General features: G+C 44.9%; 2 protein-coding genes across 7 annotated transcripts in view; one reads left to right on the forward strand and one right to left on the reverse strand.

Moving 5' to 3' along the window:
- Cdk8 (cyclin-dependent kinase 8) overlaps window positions 1-24,781 on the forward strand; it is a 349,166-nt gene that overhangs the window by 85,220 nt on the left and 239,165 nt on the right. For all 6 annotated transcript variants that reach the window (XM_065451716.1, XM_065451720.1, XM_065451722.1 and 3 more), the window contains exons 6-7: window positions 1,933-1,990; window positions 8,994-9,125. In XM_065451716.1, the coding sequence (XP_065307788.1) occupies window positions 1,933-1,990; window positions 8,994-9,125 (190 nt within the window). The remainder of the gene's footprint in view (window positions 1-1,932; window positions 1,991-8,993; window positions 9,126-24,781) is intronic.
- Window positions 1-24,781, reverse strand: part of LOC135918051 (uncharacterized) — a 468,520-nt gene that overhangs the window by 71,659 nt on the left and 372,080 nt on the right. The gene's annotated exons all lie outside the window — the stretch shown is intronic.

Genomic DNA, 24,781 nt, shown 5'->3' on the forward strand with positions numbered 1-24,781 from the left:
TTCATTGGTCCCAGATATGAAGCACGCAGGGCAGTGTTCTTGAGTGATAACTTTTAGAGGTACTATCACTTTCACAAAATTTTACGTGACTCTGCGTCAGACTTGTTGAAATATGCGGCTGAGAGAATGTTACCACAGAAAAAACAGCGTTTCAAGACAGGACACAAGGGAGGTACCAAACATACACTGTCTGACAACAACTGCGTGTTTTATTATTTTGCTGAGCCTTTTATATAGAGAAATAAAGGCAGTGCCAACAAGACCACGAAAAGAAAGCACACCTTGATCAAAAGGGAAAGAAGGAAGAAGGGAAAGAACCTAGCGCTCAGCACATTTTTGTTACAATGCACTCCAGCTGAAACGGGGCAACACAAGATGGCAGACAAAGAGAAGTGGTTGTGCTGCCTTACATGCACCAGATGTCACACAATCTTAAAAGAATTGGTTAGGCTGCGAGCCTCAACATTGTTTTTTGTGCGCCGCGCAAGTTATTTACCCTATGCGCTAAGGTTGGCTTCGACATGCGTACTTAACGGGCGTGTATGACCAAGCACAAAAACGGATTTGTTGACTCTGTGCAAAAGATGGTCTATTTGGTGCCGTTAAAATGTGGAAAACGATATATTGGCCAGTCAGGCCATTGTATCAACCATAGGCCTAGAGAGCATAATAACAATGTAAAAAAATTTGCAACCAATGGAAACCTTGCCTGGCATTTTCAGCAGTCTAGATGTAAGCCAAGGTTGTTGCAGAGTGAAGCATTGCATAGACACCCTGATAAATGCACCAAGGAAATCTGAGAGGCTTTTGCGATTAGCCACTTAAATGTTCATTGTGTCAGCATCCCATCTCTAAAGCTGTCCAAGAAAGAAATTGATTTTCTGAAAACTCCATTGTAACAAGAATGCGCTGAGGTCTTCGTGAGGTCTTTCCCCTTTTTGCTTCTTTCCCTTTTGATCAAGGTGTGCTTTCTTTTCATGGTCTTGTTGGCACTGCCTTTATTGCTCTGTATAAAAGGCTCAGCAAAATAATAAAACACGCAGTTGTTAGTCAGCACAGTGTATGTTTGGTTCCTCCCTTGTGTCCCGTCTTGAAACGCTGTTCTTTCTGTGATAATGAACCGATTAGCCCGCCAGTCAATCCTTGAGAGATAGTGTTCCTGGCAGTCCGCACAGGTAACAAGGGGGGGCACAGTGCCAGAAACACTAGTGGTTGTATGTGCTGATGTGCCAAGTCATGCGAAATCTCGCAAAGGTGATAGTATCTCTGAAAGTGGTGGTAGTCTAGCACAAAATAAACCCACGGCAGCATGAAAAAAAAAAAAAGAACAAGGGGCTCTGTTGCTGATGGTGATGACTGATGGGTCTGTTGGCTATCTGTTGCGAACATGGTTTTTGTTTCGTATTGGATTGTGATGCACAAGCAATTTTCGCAGCCATTTTCTTTTAGAAGAAAAGTGCGCATTAGATTCGTCTAAATACAGTACTTTAATAGGCCGCATTGGAATTGGGCCCGAGCTAAAGCTTGCTTTTAACACCACATTCTCTGCTTTGGATGAGAGACCCCGTTTGGAGTGGAAGGTTTTGAGGCTGTGGAACAGCACTCGGAGTGCACTGCGAGCAACACGAGGGCTCCTCACGGTGGACTGTAGCCTCACCTCCAGGCTCTAGAACGATATGACAGATGCCTGCGCACAACATGTTTACACATTGCATGTGTGCATAATTCACTGTGCTCTGTCATTGTCATCCACACTCCTTACACAGGGACCTGTGGCCTCTGTTTCTCTCACTATAAAAATGTTCACCCTCTCTTGCCTTGTTGCATATCTTAAGACTTTTCGTAAGCATTTTTCTCGCGAAGCCTTTATTATGCCCTTTGGCACAGGGATGTGGGATAGTGCTGTAAATGTGATTGCTCGTCTTGTTCCAGAAACCAGCCAACATACTCGTAATGGGTGAAGGTCCAGAGCGAGGCAGAGTGAAGATTGGTGAGTGGCCTGGCTTGAATGAAACTACATGCGATCACTTTTCCAGAAATTAATAGTTGCTCATCTTTATGCTTGTGAGTTGTCGTAGTGGTAAACATCTTTGTGTCAGTACTAGGGTCTTGGGCTTGTCCGGTTTATGTACATGTGAAAATGCTCCCATTTGGCAACCACAGATTAATTCTGGTGGCTGTTTGGAACATTTATTTAGTGGCTGAATACATTTACAAGAATTTCTAAAAACTGAAAAATTGAAAAATTATAGCATCACGTTTGCAACTTTTTAACTTGTCAGCAAGAACATGTTATCTCAACTATGTTAACTGCCTTAATTAAGATTACTAAAGCAAACAGAGTTTGTGTATTGAACATTACTTTCAATTCGGAAGTTTCTCGTTCGCAGAAGAAAGCTGTGCATGTCATCAGATGTGCAAGAGCGACTTGACCGCCTTTTCCCATTGAAACTTCACTCAAAATGATGGTGCGCCTCGGTCATATAATGTTAGAAGAATTTTCTCGCATTTTACAGCCTCATAAAACAAGCTTGTTGTGATTTCTTTCACTTAAACTTTCAGTCAATGAGTAATAAGGTCGCTTAGCTTGAATGTTTGTTTTCTAAATTGTATAACTGCCTTGATGGGCTAATGCTCACAGAAACATGGCAGCATAGTATATTTGACACCTTCAAGCTCCCAGAAATGCAAACTTATTTTTTGTACATTGGTTAAATTGCTGAGGAGATGAAGTTTAAGTGAAAGAAATCACAAAAAGGTTGTTTTACGCGGCTAGAAAATGCGAGAAAATCCTTTAACGTTATATGACCCAGGGTGCACCATCATTTTGAGTGTCCTTGTTAGTTGAAAAATTCTTTAGAAGCTAGTCTCCTGACTGAATTTTCTTGTGTGACTGCCCGCTATGAAGCTGCATGTGTTCATGTGCGTGACACAGCGGTGGAACAGCTGCGCCGAGAGTGAACATTTGCGTCATTCTGTGCCAAAATGGCATTTTAGCGGAAAATTACACCCAAGCCTGCGCCAAAGCCTCCACAACAACGAAACTCTCCTTCTGTTGATGCTTCCAGGCTAGCAAAACTGCAATGGAAACCAACAGCACGCTATCATCATCATCATAGAAAGAAGCAGAGGCCCGTCCATAAAGTTTCCATGGCGACTCCAACCAAATACTTGCCCCGTAGCAGCCGTGCTGAGAAACAGCTCATCCAGGTTCAAGCTTGAAGCGAAAGAGGGCCTTATATTACGGCATGCGCTGAATGCCTCGTAGGTCTCGAATCGTCGTGATGCCGCTGCAGACAAGTCTGAAAATGAAAAAAAAATAATAAAAAAATACGGATGACGAAAATTTGTTGTGTACAATTATGTGTGTCATCGGGGTAGAAAGGCGGTAATGAATAATTTCATATTTTTGCGAAAGAAGCAGATGATGCGTATCAGAGAGTGACCTGGATAGGAAACTTTGCATTGGGAAAAGGTGATGACTTCTGATGACTGATACTACTTTGTTTGAAACACTTCACTCGGGGCTTCTTCCCGGCAAGAAGAATATTGCCTTCAATATCTTGCTGGCGTGTAGAATTGCCGAGTGTGCTTCGTTTAGGCAGCTGCTTTAATAAATTATAGTGATGTACATTTAAGCTTTGTTTCGTTTTGTTTGTTTATAGGTTTCTGTCCCAGCATTAGTGTTACTAATGCATTAAGCAGTAGGAATATTCTCGCTTATGTGCTTTTGTCTGCAGGCACAGTAGCAGGAATGATAACTGCCTCAAAAGGCCTGAAGTTGATCATGACACATAATATGCTATGAGGTGACATTGCTACGAGGCGCTGCAGTAACAAACGATCGTGCGACGGCTGACAAAGACGACGATCGCCAAAAGCTGTGCGCACGGGCTCCATCTTGTATGCCTGTCTTCTGCCCGTTGTATATATCTTGTAAATATATTGTCAAGCCTCTTGTCCCCATAACATTTTTGTGGAGAGTGCGGGTTTTTCAAGTTTCAGGACAGATTTGCAGGGAAAACAGGGGTTTCAAGATGGATTGACGCAGCGGGCGCTCCTTGGCGGCATCTACAATGCCAGCAAAATCTGGGTACGAGAATGCTTCGAGCAGGTTACCAACCATGCCTCAACCATCTGCTGCTAACTGCCCCTTTGTATTCACACAACCGCGTGACCCAGGTACCTTTTCCGGTTCTGACAACACCAACGTCGGAAGATTGGCTTCAACTGTATGAATGGGTAAGCACTAGCAACAACTGGGACCTGACTCTGATGCTAGCAAACATCATATTTCACCTGGCGGGCATGGCACAAGTGTGGTTTCTGAACCACAAACAGCAACTTATAAGCTGGGAGGTATGTAAGCAAAAGCTCATCGGTCTGTTCGGCAAGCCCATCGGACATCGTCGTGCTGCGCAGAAAGAACTTGCAAGCTGAGCTCAGACTTGCACCGAGTCCTATGTGATGTACATCCAGGACGTGCTCGCACTTTGTCGCAAAGCCGATGACACGACGCCAGAAACAGGAAAGGTTGCGTATATCCTCAAAGGTATCGCGGATGACGTGTTTATACTTCTGGTTTTTAAGAACTTATCCACAGTGCAAGACGTAATCAATGATTGCTGATGCTATCAAGAAGCAAAAAGTTGCCACGTTACTCCGAACTTCGCACGTCTTCCGAACACGGTTGCGACGTCTACCTGTGAGGACCTCCTCCTCCCACTCACTCCACCTGTTCCTGCTGCATCTGACAATATTGTGCGTATCATCTGCTGCGAGATTAAAGCTGCCTCCCCAGTTCCGCTTCAGGTGCTTAACCCTGACGAGTCCCATGCGACCATTTACCTTATCCAAACCGTTGTGCATCAAGAACTTGCAAACGGAGGATTACAGATGCTTTGCTCAGTAACAGACCTGACTACTGCCCGCCCGCTGCACCTGAGTTATACAGATGCCCAACTGTTCGTCCTCGTTATCAGAATTCTGCAGAATGGCGCACTTCCGGTGACAGGCTCATCTGCATCTGTTGTGGACGTGTTGGACACATTTCCCGCCATTGTCGCAGTGCTTGGAACTTGCATCCTTGGCGGAGCTACCGAAACATCCTACGTCCAGGTTGTAGTTCCCAAGTGCCGGTACACAGTGACGACGACAACGCTCTGCCATCATGGCCAGCACCATCATACCACTTCCCTTCACCATCCCGACACCTGCCCCGCTCGTCTCTGTGTCGCTGCTCTCCTTCTCCCTCATACTCTCGCCACTCATCAGAGAACCGACGGGCGCAGCTCTGAGAGGTGAACCTGCCATGACGACCCGACCCAAAATTCCTCTGCTCACACTACGTGGACATCACACATTCAACAACGTAGATGTGGATGGTATACCTGTCGTCGCACTCATTGACACCGGCGCCCACATATCGGTCATTACTCAAACCTCTGTATTCGTCTGAAGAAAGTTCTTAACCCTGCTCCGACGGCTGTAGTCCTTGTAGCTGATGGTGCGACTCTGGCTGTTGCTGGGTTGTGTACCACCCGTGTCACTGTTGCCGGACGCCACACTTCAATTTTGTTTTATGTCTTGGATCAATGCCCACATGCAATCATCTTGGGACTTGACTTTCTCTTCACACATTCGGTCCTTATTGACTGCTCTGCAGGGGTTATCCAGCTTGCCTTAGCTCATGCCATTGAGCCTTCTGATCCTGCGCCGAATCGGCTGTGTTCTGCCGATTACATTCGTCTACCATATCTAGCCGTGACGTACATCGACGTCTCTCCTGATCCACCTGTGGACGACGGCGATTACATAGTGTCGCCCAACGCTACTGTCCTGTTTGCAGAATGTCATGTTCCCACACTCGTCATCAGTATAAAGAGCAATGCCACATCTCTGCCTATTGTGAATTTTGGACTATGCCCTCAAGTGATACCCCAGGGTATCTCTCTCGCAACCCTAGCTCCTGCCTCCGACTATCATGTTTCCATCTTAACTGAGTCTGCTGCACCACCTCCTGCTGCTATTGATTCGAACCCCATGATGTTAGATAACATACAGAAGAGATCGCCACTGACCTTCCGGCCGAACACGTACACGCGCTTCGGGGCTTGCTCATGTCGTACCAGGACATTTTTGATCTCAATGACCGACCACAGGGCCAAACAACAGTTGTTAAGCATCGGATTCACACCGGCGATGCCAAACCCATACACCGACATCCCTCTCGTGACTTTTTTGCTGTGCGCCAAGTTATACAAACTGAAGTTGACAAGATGCTTGCCCGTGATATCGCCAAACCTTCAAGCCCATGGGCATCTCCTGTCCTGCTACTTAAAAAGAAGGACAACAGCTGGCACTTCTGTATAGACTATCAGACTCTTAACCAAGTTATGAAAAGACGTGTACCCCTCACCTCGGGTAGATGGTACCCTTTACTTTCTCAAGGCTTCCAAGTGTTTTCTTCGATAAGCCTTCATTGCGCGTATCGGCTTATTGCAGTTGACAAGACAATATAGATCGTGAAAAGACTGCGTTGATACACCTGATAGGCTTGATGTAGGAGATCTGCGGAAACCTGCAAGGTCGGACCAGGACGAATTTTTCTTCAACTATGAGGCTTTTCTTTCGAGGAACCCGTATGGGTTTCCTTTGTAACAATTGCTACGAACGGGTGGATGTCTGATTTTCCTTTTATTCATTTTTTTTTCTCTCCATCTTGCGGGTTTCCGCAGATCTACTACATCAAACACTTGCCTTTGCTTCGTGTTGTTGACAAATTCGACTTTGCCCTGCCATCTGCTAGCCGCCTGGTTAGCTCAGATGGTATAGCGGCTGCCCCGGAAAGGCGGTGGTCCCGGGTTCGAGTCCCGGACCAGGGCGAATTTTTCTTCAACTATGAGGCTTTTCTTTCGAGGAACCCGTATGGGTTTCCTTTGTAGCAATTTCCACGAATAGGTGGATGTCTGATTTTCCCTTTATTCATTGTTTTTTTTCTCTCCACCTTGCGGGTTTCCGCACATCTACTACGTCAAACACTTGCCTTTGCTTCGTGTTGTCGACAAATTCGACTTCGCCCTGCCATCTGCTAGCCGCCTGGTTAGCTCAGATGGTAGAGCGGCTGCCCCGGAAAGGCGGTAGTCCGGGTTAGAGTCCCGGACCAGGACGAATTTATTTTCAACTATAAGGCTTTTCTTTCGAGGAACCCGTATGGATTTCCTTTGTAGCAATTGCTATGAACGGGTGGATGTCTGATTTTCCCTTTATTCATTACCTGATAGGCTCTATCAGTTTAAACGACATAGTAGTGCACATTTCTCCCGTTGCTAAATATATAATATATGCTGATGACACCAGCATCTTTGTAGCCTCTTCGCCTCCAGACAAGGCATTTTCAATAGTGATTAAGGTTGTGCAAGAATTACATTCGTGGTCAAAAAGAAACAAGCTAAATATCAATACAAATGAAACCAAAACAGCCATTTTGTGAGCTAAAAGCAGATGAATTCCTGCAGAATATAACATCACTTTTCATTCTTCGAAAATTGAAATTGTTAAATCTATTACGGTTCTTTGCGTTTACTTTTCTGAGATGTTAACATGGGATGACCATGTGAATTACATATTGCAAAAATTGGGCCATATTACAGGCATATTAAACAGAAATCACTATTTACTACCACAATCCATGAAACTATTATTGTACAAATCTCTTTTTCTTTCCTATTTAAATTACTGTAATTTAGTATGAGGCACAACCATTCAAAGATTTGTTATGAGGCTCCTAAAAGCTCAAAAAAGAATTCTGCAGACTATTTATTGCAAGTCTATGTCGCAGTTGTTGAAGAGATTCTGATAGATTTTGACAGTTTAGGTATCAATACCGGTATAGGCTAGCATGAGCGTATTCTTTAGGTGTTAAGCAGAGGAATTTCTTGTTTATGGAAATTGAGAACTTAGAAAGAAGTACTGCTACCTATGACACTCAGAGGACCAAACTTTGGAAAATTCTGACTTGGCCGTTCCACGTATGGCTCACAATCACTGAACGCTAATTTGCTGCACCAATTAAATGAATTTTCGATATTTGGCTTGGATGCTTTGCCAGTTAAGCAATAGGATTTGGCTGCGCTATTCATTAGGTAAATTACTTACTTCTGTTTATGTAAATTGTTTTTGAGTGCTTTTTGTTAAGGTACTTCTGTGTTACATACTCTTTTTTGTTGCTATTACCATTGCTTGTTTTTTGTTGGCAAATGTCACAGCATATCTTATAGATTTCACATATTTTTCAGCGTACACAGAAGGAACAGCAGTGTTTTTTGTATGTGCTGACATGCTGCACTAAATTTATGGTTTTATTGTCTTTCTTTATTGCATGCTTTGCTGACATGTCTCGCTGCCATGTGTTCTCGGGGGTTGAGAGTTTTCAAGCCGTCTCTTTACAACCTTTTTTGTCACCCTCCTCCATGTTCAATGGGAAATAAAGCTTCATTCATTCATTCATTGTACCAACAATTTATACAAAAATACAATTTACACAAAAACAATTTCACATAAACTGTAATCTATTGCAGTAGGTTTGCCTGCTATAGATGTGTGATAGGAAGCAGTTTGCTGACTTGCAATGTCTGCTTTTGTGGCACAGTTATTGAGTTGCAAACTGGTGCTTCCAATCTGCTTTGTTGTTAATTTGCAGAATTTTGGCTATTTTAGCTTAAAATTGATGTAAAAAGTCTGCTCAACGCAGTGGCCAGGGTTTAACTTTGCTATCTTAAATGCAACAAATTTCTTTCAGATAAACTGAGCAGCTGTTTAACAAAAGCATTCTCATGTGCACGGTATGAGCACCGATTTCAAAACTTGAATCGGAACTTCCTTATCCCGGGACACTTTTGCAGTTTGTAACTAGTAATCCAAAATGATGTGAAAAGTGAGCAAGTTGTAAGCAGCTCAGAAATGTGAGAGCCAGTTGTGACTCACTGTTTCAGCGGACATGGGCTTTGCGCGGCTGTTCAACTCGCCACTGAAGCCACTGGCTGACCTGGACCCGGTGGTGGTGACATTCTGGTACCGGGCACCAGAGCTCCTGCTCGGGGCCAGGCACTACACTAAGGCCATTGGTGAGACCCTCCTAGCATTATGTTAGTTCATGTTTATTGGTGTTCTAGCTTATTAATTTTTAATTGTAAGCACTCTGCTGTAATCATGCTAGATTTAGCATGAAAGATGATGTTCTGGTCATGGTGTAAATGTTGCATCCTTAAGAGCATGGTATATATAATAAACTATCATTAAGCAGATTATGGTTAATTAGACTTTTCAGTTATCGAATCTCTATTGGCGCCCATACATTTCTATTGGCCAAGACATTTGTTATTTCGTTATTTTGCTCTTAAGCCCAGACCAAACGTACACTTGCACAAGCTCGCATCTGCGCGCCCACGCATGCACAGACGGTGTGGCACCACTCGTATGCGTTGAAATGGGGCACAATCTCGGTGAACAGCTCCTCTCTGTTATCATGGATTTGGGATACCTCACGTGGGTGCACCTGACTGCACCTACGGCGCGGTGCATTCAACTCTCAGTGAAGCAGATTTATTTCATGCAAGAAAGTGCTTCTTCTATCCTTTTTGTGCTGGTCTAACAGCTATAAAAATATAACAATTATGTTTATAGATATTCAAGCACCTTGAAACACTGTCAGTAACAAAGTACAAAGCGGCATCTTTCAGGGCGTCAAGAGCGAGCCCAGCGAGTGTGCACCGTATCTTACCGATGCAAACCACCATTCCTCGCAGGCATGAGAGGCGCGCGCAAGTGTACATGGGGCTAGGGCTTTAAAGTTTGCCCTTGTCGTGCAACTAAAAGTTGTCGGGTCAGCACGCATGCATCTGACCCTAATGGTGACCTGAATACATGCATTTCCATTTGTTGGCCGTGTTGGTAAGCTGAAAGCATATTTAGCGCCAGCAAACAAGGACGGAAGGGAGACGACACCACAGTGCGCTAACTTCACTTGATTTTCAGGAAATACACCTATATAACTTATGCACAGTGGCGCCACCTCATCCAAATCTTAACCATCCAAAAAAGCCGTCTCCTTATCTAACAGGTCGACCGAAGGGGGAACTAACACACATATCACTATTCTGCCTGATAGCCTGAGCCTCAATAATCTCTCGCACATCTTTATCTTAGTGCTTCGCAAGAACGCGGCAGGGTCCATGCACCGGCGTACAGCCACATTCCTGACAGTGGGTTGACAGATGACCGTATTGCTTATTTTTCACATTTAGGCTATGTTCTCGTAATCAGTCATTAAGACATCTCCCTGTCTGTCCAATGTATTTTTTCCCACAGGACAGCGGAAGCTCATATACAACAGCTTCTACGCAGCCCACTGGCACTTTTCGATGATTCGTAGAGCATCCGGCAGCTGGCTTACGATACGGGTCCGTTATTCGACATATTTTTGCCAGCTTTCCTGGTGCTGAAAAGATCACTTTTGTGTCCACCCGACTAGCCATTTTCTTAAGATTATGTGCTGTTCTGTGCAGGTAGGGCACTACCACTACCTTCCTTCTGCGTTGCGTCCGTTGATGTGCCGCGTCGCGAATTGTGCTATCTGACCTGCACCTTTTTAGCAGCCCCTCTACGACCGAAACTCGCACTGATTCCGGAAACCCTGCTGCTGATTACATTCCCGACTGATCCATAAGACTCGTATAGATCTTATGGTGGCAAGACTTCTTTAAAGCATTTCCAAAGCATAAGTTGGCAATGCTCCTCTTGACGAGCTTCGAGTGGGCTGACCGATATGATAACAGGTGCTCATTAGCTCTAGGTTTATATTCCCAACACATGTGTAGTTCCATGAACTCGAGCTGAATATCTAGAAAACGCAGTACGTTATCGGTGGGCTCTTCAATCGTGAGAGTAAGTGGGCCAAGGCCTGCAGAAAAGAAACTTCGTAAAGCCTGCCTACTGTAAAAACGTGCGTCTGGTTCAAAAAGGACGAGATAGTCGTCAACGTATCTGTGCTCCGACAAGGTATGGGACAGGTTTTTGTTATGGTGAGCTAGAAAAAAATGTCAGTTAGTATGGGTGCCAAACATAAACCGATGCAAACCCCTTGCTTTTGAATAAATATGTCGTCATTCCATGCTGCATATGTAGAGTGAAGGTAGCAACTAAGCATATCTAAAAAAGCCCTGAATGGACAAATCGGCTGAATTTTGGAACGAAACCACACCATACTCGTCTATGCACTCTTTTATGCAAGTTATTAGTTTCTTTTGAGGCAAGGAGTAGTACAAGTCCTTTATGTCGAAGGAGCAAGCTGATAAGCTTTTGTCAGAATTTTTCTTTCAGGAAATCTACGATTTCTGCAGAGCTGCTAACCAAAAACATGGGTCATCAATATTAAGAATTTTGAGCTTTTCTTGCAAGAAAAGAGCGAACTTTTTCTGCCATGACCCTGTTTCTGAAACTATTATCCTTAATGGGTAATCGGGTTTGTGCGTCTTCGCACTAAACATAATTTGAAGCCAACCAGACTTCGCGTTGTTAATTTCACGAACCAACTGACTAAGGTCTGCCTTCTACCTTGATTTTTTCCGAGAGATACATTACTACACTGGTCGAAAATAGAGGCAATCGCAGAGCAGGCTTTCGTATTAAAATCGCCTTCCTTGAGGACAACAAAGCCACCTTCCTTGTCCGCTGGCAAAACACACAGTCCGTTCTGCCTCAAAAACGGAGTTGCGCGCTTAACCGGTACATGTGAGACCATCGGTTTGTTGCGCGAGACCACATTGACCCCTTTGGAGATACATCAGTTCGCTTCACCTTGTGGGGCGCACTTTGAAATCCTTCGCACAATGCTTAGAAGTTCCAGCGCGCTCAACCTTGGTTCTACGGCGAACTTGGGGCCAAGTTCAAGAACACCTTCAACGTAGTCTGGAAGACTAACCTCGCCGAAGGTTCTGATGCCACAAGGTCCGGTAGGTTTCTTCTTAGGGACGCTGTTGCGCAGGCCGGGTAAGGTCCTCTGCCACAGAAATTCCGTGCCGCTACTGATGATCGCCAGGAAGTCGCTCCACTTCCCGCAATTGCCCGTGCTGTCGCTTTCCATGTCGTCCTCATCGCTGGCGCTAGTTGACACATCGGCAACAACAGAGGCAACGATGGCAAAAAGTCGAACCTCGTAGCCAACATCTCTCCGCGGTCGCAGCAGCGCTGCCGAGCACCTTCTTCACATTCCAAATGCCACACACCATAGTCAACGGCAGATCCCTGTTGTGTGCCAGCGCCGACTTCTTTGTGTCACGTTCGATAGCACGAACAATGCCGAATTTTTCTTTTATGCTGAGCACCTGATGTCTTTTTTTGTTCGAGCTTTGGCATGACGCGAGTCCTTGATAGCACGGTTGCACGATGCCACAATGCTCTCTAGCACTGCACCGAAATGATGTTGATGTGGCTTTACATGCAAATGCGCAGGGCGCTTGGAGGCCGTTGTTCCGATTTCTGAGGCTTGTTGTTCTGTTGGGCCACCCAATGGAGACGGCCCACAACTGTGTTTGTGTGTCGAAAAGTGGAAACACTACATGTTAACCGATATGTATGCAATAAGCTGCTACGGTTTATGCAGATACAAAACACATCATGTTCAATGGCCACTGAGTTGGGGACTTGACTTTACTACTTTTTTAAATGAAACTACTGCTTAAGCAGGTTCAGTTTAACGAGGTTTTACTGTATTTGATTTGAAAAGAAAGTAAATAAAGAAAGTTAGAATATTCTATATGATAGGATTGAAACTAATCAAGTACATTGCTGGCCGTGCTGGAGCTGATGAGATTTTGTTTCTATTTAATCAACGAATCTGGGCCTGAAATCGTTCTACTTCCTTTGTGTGTTCAGATGAGTTTGGCTGTAGGGGAATGTCTGGTGGTCGATCATAATTAATTCTGATGAAAAGCTTCTGTTTTGCCTTGTGAATGCCAAAGAAAACAATGTCAATCTTACTTTTCCAAAAGAAATTATGTGTTCATGAAAGAAGTTTAGAAGGTTGGTCAGAAGTGCTTTTTATGAATTGTGTCGATTATGCAATTTGGTTCAGTTCTAAAAAGGAGGTGTTGTGCCTATGGCTCTAACAATATTTAGTGGCAGTTTCCGGGTCATTAGAATTGATATAATTTTCCTACCTCAGAGTACCACTGCTATGATGTGGAGATGAAAAAGTATAGAATATTGCCTAATAATGGCTGCAGTCTAGGTCGTTAGAGCGCAGCTCTTAGGCGGCTGTTCCTGCGGTCAGCGTCCGCGTCAGCTTCGGCTGAGGCGTTTCTCGTAACCAAGCGAACGAGCACAGCGATGGATGGAAGTGTGAATGCGGAGCATGGGTAAAGGATGGCGATAGCAGAGAGAGTAAGAAAAGCGTAGTGCTGCACAAGACGTGCTCTGTGGCGATGATGGCTATGAGATGGCGCAAGAGTAGCGTGCGTCAGACATATGGAAACAATTCGCTGCATAAGCGGAGGTCTGTCTGTGGTGGCTGCTGTAAATTGTGTCCATGCATCACCCATGCGCTGCCTCTCGCGATCTCTGGATCAGCGAGGCAGTCTTGTGACACTTCGCTCCGTTTGCAATGTGCCGCAAGGGACAGATTGTGCGTGTCAGCCAATATATCACGAAGTGAAAACACATATACAGCTGCACTCAAATTTCACATTAGGGAGTATCGTAATCGTCGGTGAACTTTTTCCCCTCTGCATCTATTAAGAGCAGTTTTCAAATTTTGCCAGCCTGTTGCCATGAAAGTGGCTGACATGTCAGGCAGATATTTTTGTCCTTGTTAGTGGAATAAAACCATGAGAAGCTCCCAAGTTTGGGCCAGTTAGTAAATTAGCATCATTTTAAATATTATTATTATTATTTTTTTAAAGACCATCCTTTGTTCTCTTTAAAATTTCCCAAATTAAGTACTATCGTGAGCAATATGAGTGGCAACATGCAAATGTGTGGCAAATAGCCTCGAAACCAAGTTTGCGCGATACGCGGATGGCGCTGTAGAAAACAGAGGTGAAAGGGGGGTGCTCTTCAGCTAACTATTCGCACTCCCGCCTCGCTAGCGTCGCCACGAAATGGCAGCTGATTGCATTTCACCGGCCACTAGCGATAATAAGGTGGCTATAGCACGCAGAGGTGGTAATGTGTTGCTTATAGTTCTGTGCAAAATATCCCCTCTCTCTCTTTCTCTCTATGACACGTACGAAATGGCAGTGATACCAGCTTGATACTATAGCGCCTGTAATAGCGTTCATGCACAGGAAAAAGCAGTATTGTTTTTTATACCTCATTTGCTGTATCCTGGTTCTTGTGAACGGAGAGAAGTTGCACGCAGCAGTCAGTTAAAAAGCTTTTATTGGGTGTTGTGACATGGTAACAAACCTTGAATGCACATAAAAGATGCTCCCCATTATATCAGCGTTAGCTTACCCTTGCACGTTTGGTGGGTTAATAACAGGTCATGGCTACACCGGTTTGAATGACTGCCTCCATTCTTTCTGGCATAGACCTGTAGAGAGCCTCAACGATGAAGACGTTTCCACTGTTCTTGTATAGCTTCCTGCAGTTCATCAGCAGTCACCAAGTCCAAGAAGAGCGTGGAAAGTTTAGCCTTCATACGTGCCCAAACATGCTCTATTATGTTCATGTCCGCACCATTTGCGCACCACTCAAGCTGCAGTACCCTTCATTTATCTAACAGTCGTGTCACGACCTTTGCTGTATGCACAAGAGACAGGTCCTCTTGGAATCGTCATCATCAGCCTGGCCTGACTTCTCTCTTGAGGGATAATGGTAATCTGTTGTTCATGATCGGAGAGTGCCTGCCAAACGCACGCCAGCCCATTCTTATTCTTCTGATTATTTCTGTCTCATGATCCGGATCCGCAGTCACTACCTATCCTAAGTAGATGTATTCCCTTACCACTTCCAGTGCCTCGCTACCTATCGTAAACTGCTGTTCTCTTCCAAGGCTGTTAAACATTACTTTAGTTTTCTGCAGATTAATTTTTAGACCCACTCTTCTGCTTTGCCTCTCCAGGTCAGTGAGCATGCATTGCACTTGGTCCCCTGAGTTACTAAGCAAGGCAATATCATCAGCGAATCGCAAGTTACTAAGGTATTCTCCATTAACTTTTATCCTTATTTCTTCCCAATCCAGGTCTCTGAATACCTCCTGTAAACACTCTGTGAATAGCATTGGAGATATCGTATCTCCCTGCCTGACGCCTTTCTTTATTGGGATTTTGTTGCTTGCTTTATGGAGGACTATGGTGGCTGTGGAGCCGCTATAGATATCTTTCAGTATTTTTACATATGGCTCGTCTACACCCCGATTCCGTAATGCCTGCATGACTGCTGAGGTTTCGACTAAATCAAACGCTTTCTCATAATCAATGAAAGCTATATATAAGGGCTGGATATATTTCACACCTTTCTCTATCACCTGATTGATAGTGTGAATATGGTCTATTGTTGAGTAGCCTTTACGAAATCCTGCCTGTTCCTTTGGTTGACTAAGGTTCACTTTGGTGACTAAGTCTAAGATTTTCCTGATTCTATTTGCGATTACCTTAGTATGTAAATACTTTGTAGGCAATGGACAGTAAGCTGATCGGTCTATAATTTTTCAAGTCTTCGGCATCCCCCTTCTTATGGATTAAGATTATATTGGTGTTCTTCCAAGATTCTGGTATGCTCGAGGCCATGAGGCATTGAGTATACAGGGTGGCCAGTTTTTCTAGAACTATCTGCCCACCATCCTTCAACAAATCTACTGTGACCTGATCCTCCCCAGCTGCCTTCCCCCTTTGCATAGCTTCCAAGGCTTTCATTACTTCTTCCGGCGTTACTTGTGGGATTTCAAATTCCTCTAGACTATTCTCTCTTCAACTGTCGTCGTGGGTGCCACTGGTACTGGATAAATCTCTATAGAACTCCTCAGCCACTTGAGCTATCTTATCCATGTTAGTAATGATATTGCCGACTTTGTCACTTAACACATACATCTGATTCTTGCCAATTCCTAGTTTCTTCTTTACTGTTTTTAGGCTCCCTCTGTTCCTGAGAGCATGTTAAATTCTATCCATATTGCACTTCCTTGTGTCCTCTGTCTTACGCTTGTTGATTAACTTCGAAAGTTCGGCCAGTCCTATATTCTAGCTGTAGGGTTAGAGGCTTTCATACATTGGCGTTTCTTGATCAGATCTTTCGTCTCCTGCGATAGCTTACTGGCGTCCTGTCTAACGGAGTTACCGCCGACTTCTATTGCACAGTCTTTAATGATGCCCATTAGATTGTTGTTCATTACTTCAGCGCTAAGGTCCTCTTCCTGAGTTAAAGCCGAATACCTGTTCTGTAGCTTAATCAGGAATTATTCTATTTTCCATCTTACCGCTAACTTATTGATCGATTTCTTATGTACCAGTTTCTTCCGTTCCCTCCTCAAGCCTAGGTTAATTCGAGTTTTTACCATCCTATGTTCACTGCAGCGCACCTTGCCTAGCACGTCCACATCTTGTATGATGCCAGGGTTAGCGCAGAGTATGAAGTTTATTTCATTTCTAGTCTCGTCATTCGGGGTCCTCCATGTCCACTTTCAGCTATCCCGCTTGCGAAAGAAGATATTCATTATCCACATATTATTTTGTTCTGCAAATTCTACCAATAACTCTCCCCTGCCATTCCTAGAGCCTATGCCATATTCCCCCACTGACTTGTCTCCAGCCTGCTTCTTGCCTACACTGGGATTGAAGTCGCCCATCAGTATAGTGTATTTTGTTTTCACTCTACCCATCGCCGATTCCACGTCTTCATAGAAGCTTTGGACTTCCTGGTCGTCATGACTGGATGTAGGGGCATAGACCTGTACAACCTTCATTTAGTACCTCTTATTAAGTTTCACAACAAGTCCTGCCACCCTCTCGTTAATGCTATAGAATTCCTGTATGTTACCAGCTATATTCTTATTAATCAGGAATCCGACTCTTAGTTCTCGTCTCTCCGCTAAGCCCCGGTAGCACAGGACATGCCCGCTTTTTAGCACTGTATATGCTTCTTTTGGCCTGCTAACTTCACTGAGCCCTATTATATCCCATTTACCGCCCTCTAATTCCTCCAATAGCACTGCTAGACTCGCCTCACTAGAAAACATTCTAGCGTTAAACGTTGCCAGGTTCATATTCCAATGGCGGCCTGCCCGGAGCAAGGGATTCCTAGCACCCTCTGCTGCGTCGCAGGTCTGACCGCCGCCGTGGTCAGTTGCTTCACAGCTGCTGGGGACTAAGGGCCGGGGTTTGATTGTTGTATTCATATAGGAGGTTGTGGCCAAGTACTGCACCAGGTTAGCCAATCCTGCTCTGGTGAGGGAGCGCGTTACTGGTTCTGGTCACTGGGATCAGGCCGCACTCCAGGCCTGTTTATGCACTTATATCAACACGTGGATTTTTTTTTTATCCTGTGGAAAATTGCGCGGCACCGAGATTCGAACCACGATCCTCTTGCACGCAAGGCGGATGCTCTGCCTCTAGACTACGCCATCGCTGCATCCCTCTTGGAATAGGTAGTGCCTATGCGGGTGTGGACCATTCAATGCATATGGGGTCATATATTGCTCCAGCAATGTGCAAAAGACAGCACACGTAAATCTCTCGGAGATTCTTACAACGGAACTTAGGCTGTCACACGAAATAGCCGCCCACATGTTTACTGACTTCCGTCTGCTTGCCGCCACCTCCTTGATGTTATGAGGACAGGAGCGTGTGTTCTCCAAGCACCACACTTTTTTCTGCTGGTCCGAATGGCTCGAGAAAGTAGATTTGTAGGAGAAGATGACATACGCCCTCCAGCTGCGGTGATTGACAGTGAATTTCAGGCGAGCAGCTTTGTTGGCAGCTGTGAAAAGGGGCTTGCGACTTCGCAGTATGGCTTCCCTTAACCTTCACCGTACCGGGCTGTTGTTACATTTGCCAGGTCGAGAGCACTGCGCATATCCTTCGCACTTTGAAATGGCTTCTCATTGACTGCATTGCAGCAACAATTTGTAGGTCTTAGTCCATTGCCATAGCACGGGGTCGCTTCTTGTGTGGCGCATCCTTAATGAGTCCTTCATCTCAGTATGCTTGGACCATCCTGTTGACGGTCTTCAACTTGCAGCCTGACAAGGCAGTAATGCTACACTGCGGGTAACCTTTCTTTGACCATTCGACGACTTTTTGCCGCTTATGCAAAGGCACTTGCCACATTGTTAGGCACTGAAAGCTCGATGACTGCTAGGCACAGACAGCCATGATCTACTTTATAAGTATATTAAAAAAAAAAGAAAGCATATCAATGCACAGCCAACACCAACTAGATATAAGCAAATTCTGTGTATCATTCCAGGCCACGTCACGGCCAATCCTTCAATAGTTACGTAGCCTGATGGGTCATTGGATGTGGGTGCGCACACTGATACGAACTCATATCATCGCTAGCGGTCGGTGACATGCAATCAGCTGCTGTTGCATAGCAAAGCTAGCGAGGCGGGAATGCAAACAGTTAGCAGAACTGCGGCGCCCTTTCCACTTTGTTTCCATCAGTGGCTGCCACGAATTGCCCCATGTCGGGTTCGAGGCTATTCGCTACGTGTTTGCGTGTTCCTGCTCACATTGCTCACGGAGTACATTGGCATGCTCTAACGCAACATGGAAAAAGAATGTGTAGCATTATTTCTTTGGTTGTGGATTACAAAAGCGATGTATGCATCAGAATGAACTGCAGCAGCCAACGTCTTGGTGGCAAGGGGCACGGTTGTGAATGGCAAGGGCATAGGGAAGGGAATGGGGGCAATTATGCAAAGGCGGTCTAACAGCAGCAATAGGAATTATTTTCTTGTGAGTATAGATCCACGGGGCTAGTCCACTACAAGCTGTCCACATGGCATCTCTATGCACAAGTGCCTTCTGTGCACGCATCTGGGCCCATTCCTGTGCAGAGCACGAGTTGGTGCACTAGTTGGTTTGACAGTGAAGGAAGGACAGAAGACACAGACATGTAAAACTGACCGCACAAGTGCTGCGCAATCCACACCTGTTATAACATTTTGGCATGGATCAGTAGATGATTCTTTACTGCAATGTGCGCCTGAGTGGGATCCGAGACTTGCACAGATTTCACGGCCAGTGGGCCATGTGTGATGAGCGTTACCTTGATTCCTGTGTGCCAGGGGCGTAACCAGGAGGGGGGGGCTTCAGCCTCCCATGAAATTTTTTTGTGTGGTCATGCGCCACCGACCAAAACAAGCCCCGTGCCAGAAATCATGCTGGAGTTTGTCTAGAAATGTGCTTTTCATGCTCGAGAAGACCTCTCAGTGCGAACATTGCGAAATCGGGCTCGATTTCGCAGCAACGCCCACGCACCGGTAATCACATATCGTAACGCAACGAGCCCCACCAGAGCACAGTTTCAAGGGCGTTTTGATGACGAGCGGCTCGTTGCAGCATCTCTCGGAGGCCGCGGAATCTACAGAGCGCATGGACTTAAATTCTGAAGCATTATGGATGTAAGGTTCTCATAAACTTTTGATGCGAAAGGTGCATTGACATTTACAAAGGTGTGCTTCAGACTTTTGATTGCGGAACTTTGTGGGCTTATTGTTATAAACATTTGATGCCAAAGGTTCATTGACTTTTCTAAAGTCATACATCGGACCATACAACGAGGCAAACCAAATCGACACACTATCAGACAAGTTGACAAAGCACGCAGCGAGGTCTGATGAGACGAAGCGCTGTGGTGGTTGATTTGTGCCGTCATGTCACAGAAAAGAATACCACCATTTTTTTTACTGCGCCAAAGCATCCATGTCAAGACACTAAAGCCAGCAAAGGTTCTACATTCTTACTTATTTTTCTACTTTGACTTTTATTTGCAAAGACAAATTGAGCCTCTTCAATTCTTTTTTTGCTCTCGTTGCCCACGAGCTGCGGAAACCAGCCAGATTGCATACGTTTTTCTCGTGTTGCCCTGACCAACGCGAGGCGCACTATGATGCGCATTCATTTTTCTCTGGCTGAGTGGATTTTGACCTGGCAGAGTTTTGGTCGCTTCCTGGCTAGCATACAAGAAAAAGAAACAATGCATTGTTGCTCGCCGCCATCATTGCGAGAACTCGATGGATTGCAACGTGCTCGCTTGAGAGCAATCTCTCCGGAATATCTTGTCTCGCCAGTGTAGGATGCCGCGTATTATGCGTATGGTTCTCTGTGGACCAGGCATCTCCCATTTTCTTTGGTATTCCTTCGGTAATCCCATTAGGTGCCCAAAGTAGGCATTTGATTGTGGCCAACATGCTTTTCTTTGCCACCTATTTTCTTTCATTTTGGTGCCCCCACCCCACAAAAGAAAAAAAGAAAGACATTGTTGCGGTTGAGCAAATTGTCGCCTGGTGAAAGTTCAGTTTTGTTACTTCTTTTGCGGAAAGTAATGAGCCACAGGACACTTAATTGCTGTATACTCATATTATATTATTGTTATAGCAATTTTATGGGCACTTCAGGTGCATTCCTGCCATGGCTATCATGTTCCCTATAAAGTCAGAGGGCGATAACACTGTAGCTGCGCGCCGTATGCTGTATGCGCGAGTGAAAGCAGGTGGGGCGGGGGAGGTGGCATAGGTGAGCCGATGACGGTGGCTCAGTCTTGTGTGCACAAGGGGGAAAAGCAAGAAGAAAGCGCGCTGCCTCCTGTTGCACAAGGTACATCAGGGGGAAAGGGGGGGGGGGTGTGCTGTGATCTGTGAATCTGTGTTTATGCAACATGTTTATTTGCCTTGTTTGACGCATTATATACAGTGACTCTTTCTTAGATAAGTAGATTTATTGGAGACTTATAGGTAAGCATATTTAGTGCCAGCAAGCAAGGACGGAAGGGAGACGGACGACACCACAATGCGCTTGTGGTGTTGTCTCCCTTCCGTCCTTGGTTGCTGGCGCTAAATATGCTTTCAGTTCACCAACACGCCCAACAAATGGCAATGCTGAAACTTATAGGTATATATAAATATCTTGTTGCGAAGTATTGTGTATACGTGCAGTGAACTTTGTTTCCAGTGACACTTTTTTGCCCTTTATCAAGCTGTATCTTCGCATTTATATCTTCCATTGCTTCAGAAGAACTTCAGTTTGGTCTAGTTGGTGTTTACTGCGGTGGTTACTGCGGGCGGTGTTGGTGTACCGCCTGTGTTGTTTATGTGTTCTCTCCCGCTGTCCCTGTCTTTATTTGCGGTCAATATGATGCGGTCAATATGATATGCAGTATATTCCGTTGTATCTTCACATTTCTAATGTACGAGGTCGAGTCAGTTGAAAGTGAGCCAACCCACCTAGCGCAATAATAGGTTCGGTTCATTATCTGCGAGGCATGCGCGTAGCACATAGGCATCTTATTTACAAAAGTGACATGCAGATGTGAGGATTAAGGTCCTTTAATGATCTCATACACTGGGCTGAACATGGTTGCATGACATAATGGATGCTCCAAAAGTTTAATGGTGTGGTGTTGTGAGGTTTTTGACTGCTGAAGATGCTTCCCAAAAAGAAATTAGTCACCGTATGGCTGCCATGTACGCTGAAAATTGCATTTCATTGGCCACTGTGGGGCGGAGGAAACGGTTCAAAGGACATGAAAGTTGCAAAGACGATACAAGAGGTGGTGGGTCGCGCCCCGTCCCCTTTGGAACGGGGCGCGACCCATCACCCCATTCCAAAGGGGACGCTCATGACGTCCATCCATCCATCCATCCATCCATCCATCCGTCCGTCCGTCCGTCCGTCCGTCCGTCCGTCCGATCGATGGTTTTGCTAATGTAGTTTTTTGATTAGTTAGTAAGTTAGGTTAGCTAGTCATTAGTTTTATGACTATTTTAGTAACTACCAATTTGTCTGATTAGTTTATCAGTCGCTTAGCTTTGTTAGTTTAGTAATTAGTTTAGTAGTTTGGTACTTAGCTTAGTAATTAGTTTAGTAATCAGTTGGTTAGCTTTGTTAGTGTAGTAATTACCTATTTGTTTGGTTAGTTGATTAGTTGATTAACTTTGTTAGTTTGAAATGTGTTTTTTACACGCAATTACATAAAAGTGCGACATGAACTTGCTCTGTAGTCTAACGTTTGTTTCTAACGATTGAGTATTCCAAGTGTACAATATTCATTCTGAATTAATCATCATCATCATCATCAGCCTGGTTACGCACACTGCAGGGCAAAGGCCTCTCCCATACTTCTCCAACTACCCCGGTCATGTACTAATTGTGGCCATGTCGTCCCTGCACACTTCTTAATCTCATCCGCCCACCTAACTTTCTGCCGCCCTCTGCTACGCTTCCCTTCCCTTGGAATCCATTCCGTAACCCTTAATGACCATCGGTTATCTTCCCTCCTCATTACATGTCCTGCCCATGCCCATTTCTTTTTCTTGATTTCAACTAAGATGTCATTAACTCGCGTTTGTTCCCTCACCCATTCTGCTCTTTTCTTATCCCTTAACGTTACACCTATCATTCTTCTTTCCATAGCTCGTTGCGTCGTCCTCAATTTGAGTAGAACTCTTTTCGTAAGCCTCCAGGTTTCTGCCCCGTAGGTGAGTACTGGTAAGACACAGCTATTATATACTTTTCTCTTGAGGGATAATGGCAACCTGCTGTTCATGATCTGAGAATGCCTGCCAAACGCACCCCAGCCCATTCTTATTCTTCTGATTATTTCGGTCTCATGATCCGGATCCGCCATCACTACCTGCCCTAAGTAGATGTATTCCCTTACGACTTCCAGTGCCTCGCTGCCTATTGTAAATTGCTGTTCTCTTCCGAGACTGTTAAGCATTACTTTAGTTTTCTGCAGATTAATTTTTAGACCCACTCTTCTGCTTTGCCTCTCCAGGTCAGTGAGCATGCATTGCACTTGGTCCCCTGAGTTACTAAGCAAGGCAATATCATCAGCGAATCGCAAGTTACTAAGGTATTCTCCATTAACTTTTATCCCTATTTCTTCCCAATCCAGGTCTCTGAATACCTCCTGTAAACACGCTGTGAATAGCATTGGAGATATCGTATCTCCCTGCCTGACGCCTTTCTTTATTGGGATTTTGTTGCTTGCTTTATGGAGGACTATGGTGGCTGTGGAGCCGCTATAGATATCTTTCAGCATTTTTACATACGGCTCGTCTACACCCTGATTCCGTAATGCCTCCATGACTGCTGAGGTTTCGACAGAATCAAATGCTTTCTCGTAATCAATGAAAGCTATATATAAGGGTTGGTTATATTCCGCACATTTCTCTATCACCTGATTGATAGCGTGAATATGATCTATTGTTGAGTGGCCTTTACGGAATCCTGCCTGGTCCTTTGCTTAACAGAAGTCTAAGGTGTTCCTGATTCTATTAGCGATTACCTTAGTAAATAGTTTGTAGGCAACGGACAGTAAGCTGATCGGTCTATAATTTTTCATGTCTTTGGTGTCCCCTTTCTTATGGTTATATTGGCGTTCTTCCAAGATTCCGGTACGCTCGAGGTCATGAGGCATTGCGTATACAGGGTGGCCAGTTTCTCTGAATTAAGCTGCATTGCAAATGCAGTTGAACCTGGAAATAAAACAAGGCTTTGTGGTTGTTTTGAAATTGTTCGCATTTAACTGTCTGAACCCTTTACAGAAACAAGGTGGCGATTTGTATGCTGTGTAGCCAATATTCACAGGCTGTTACAGGCAGTCGACCCTTGCGCAATTGTGAGCGTACACACAGAACGCCTGTGGCTTCTGTTCAATGTCTATTCCAGTCCACCTTCTACTTGTGCCAGCGCCAAGGTGCATAGACTCTGGGCGCTGTATGAAGCTCTCCTATAGCGTTACGCGGAAGTTTCATGACCAGATGAAAAGTATTGAAGGACCTGGCTTTATCTTGAAAGTAGTGATCTGCAATCAGTACAGAGTCTAGGTGCGCTGAGAGCTCATAACTTTCTGTATGCTGTGCTTTTGCCGCTTAGTTGGCGTTGAAGCGAGAGACAGCATGAAAGTCAATTTTCTCACTGCTGCTTACACCAGCGTTTTGACAGTGAGTGTTCCGCGCTCATCGAGTCAGATGTATTTATGTTTGACTGGGTGTGTGTGGCACCATGCTTGTTAATTTAGTTAGCAAGCGAATGTTTACAAGGTCATAAGGTCGATACAACTACTATCCTTACTTCATATTGCTGTCTACTAATTTGCTATTGCAATCAATGGTTTGCCTCTTTTATTCGCTGCAATTTTTTTATTCAAGCAACCAAAACTGCCCTCCCGTACCTTCAGGACCTGCATTATATTCGTGGTTGTGTTATGGCCTTCCCTTTCATGACATTTCATCACTTGGATGTCACACACTAAAGGGAAAACAATAGACGGAGCTCGCTGCAGTAGCCCTGCATGCATGTTATGCAAAAAACAAGGAAAAGGAAAGACACATTGTTGCAGGGGTTCTTTTCTAAGAAAGGGTCACAGCGAACAGTGCACCACCACTTCATTTTGATTAGTTGCTAATGTGAGTTGTGGCTGACATTTTTGCCATTGCGCTTACTATGTTGTTACACTTCTAAGCTTACCCGCCGTGGTTGCTCAGTGGCTATGGTGTTAGGCTGCTGAGCACGAGGTCGCGGGATCGAATCCCGGCCACGGCGGCCGCATTTCGATG

This window comes from Dermacentor albipictus, chromosome 5 (assembly GCF_038994185.2).
Source record: "Dermacentor albipictus isolate Rhodes 1998 colony chromosome 5, USDA_Dalb.pri_finalv2, whole genome shotgun sequence".
NCBI lineage: Eukaryota > Metazoa > Arthropoda > Arachnida > Ixodida > Ixodidae > Dermacentor > Dermacentor albipictus.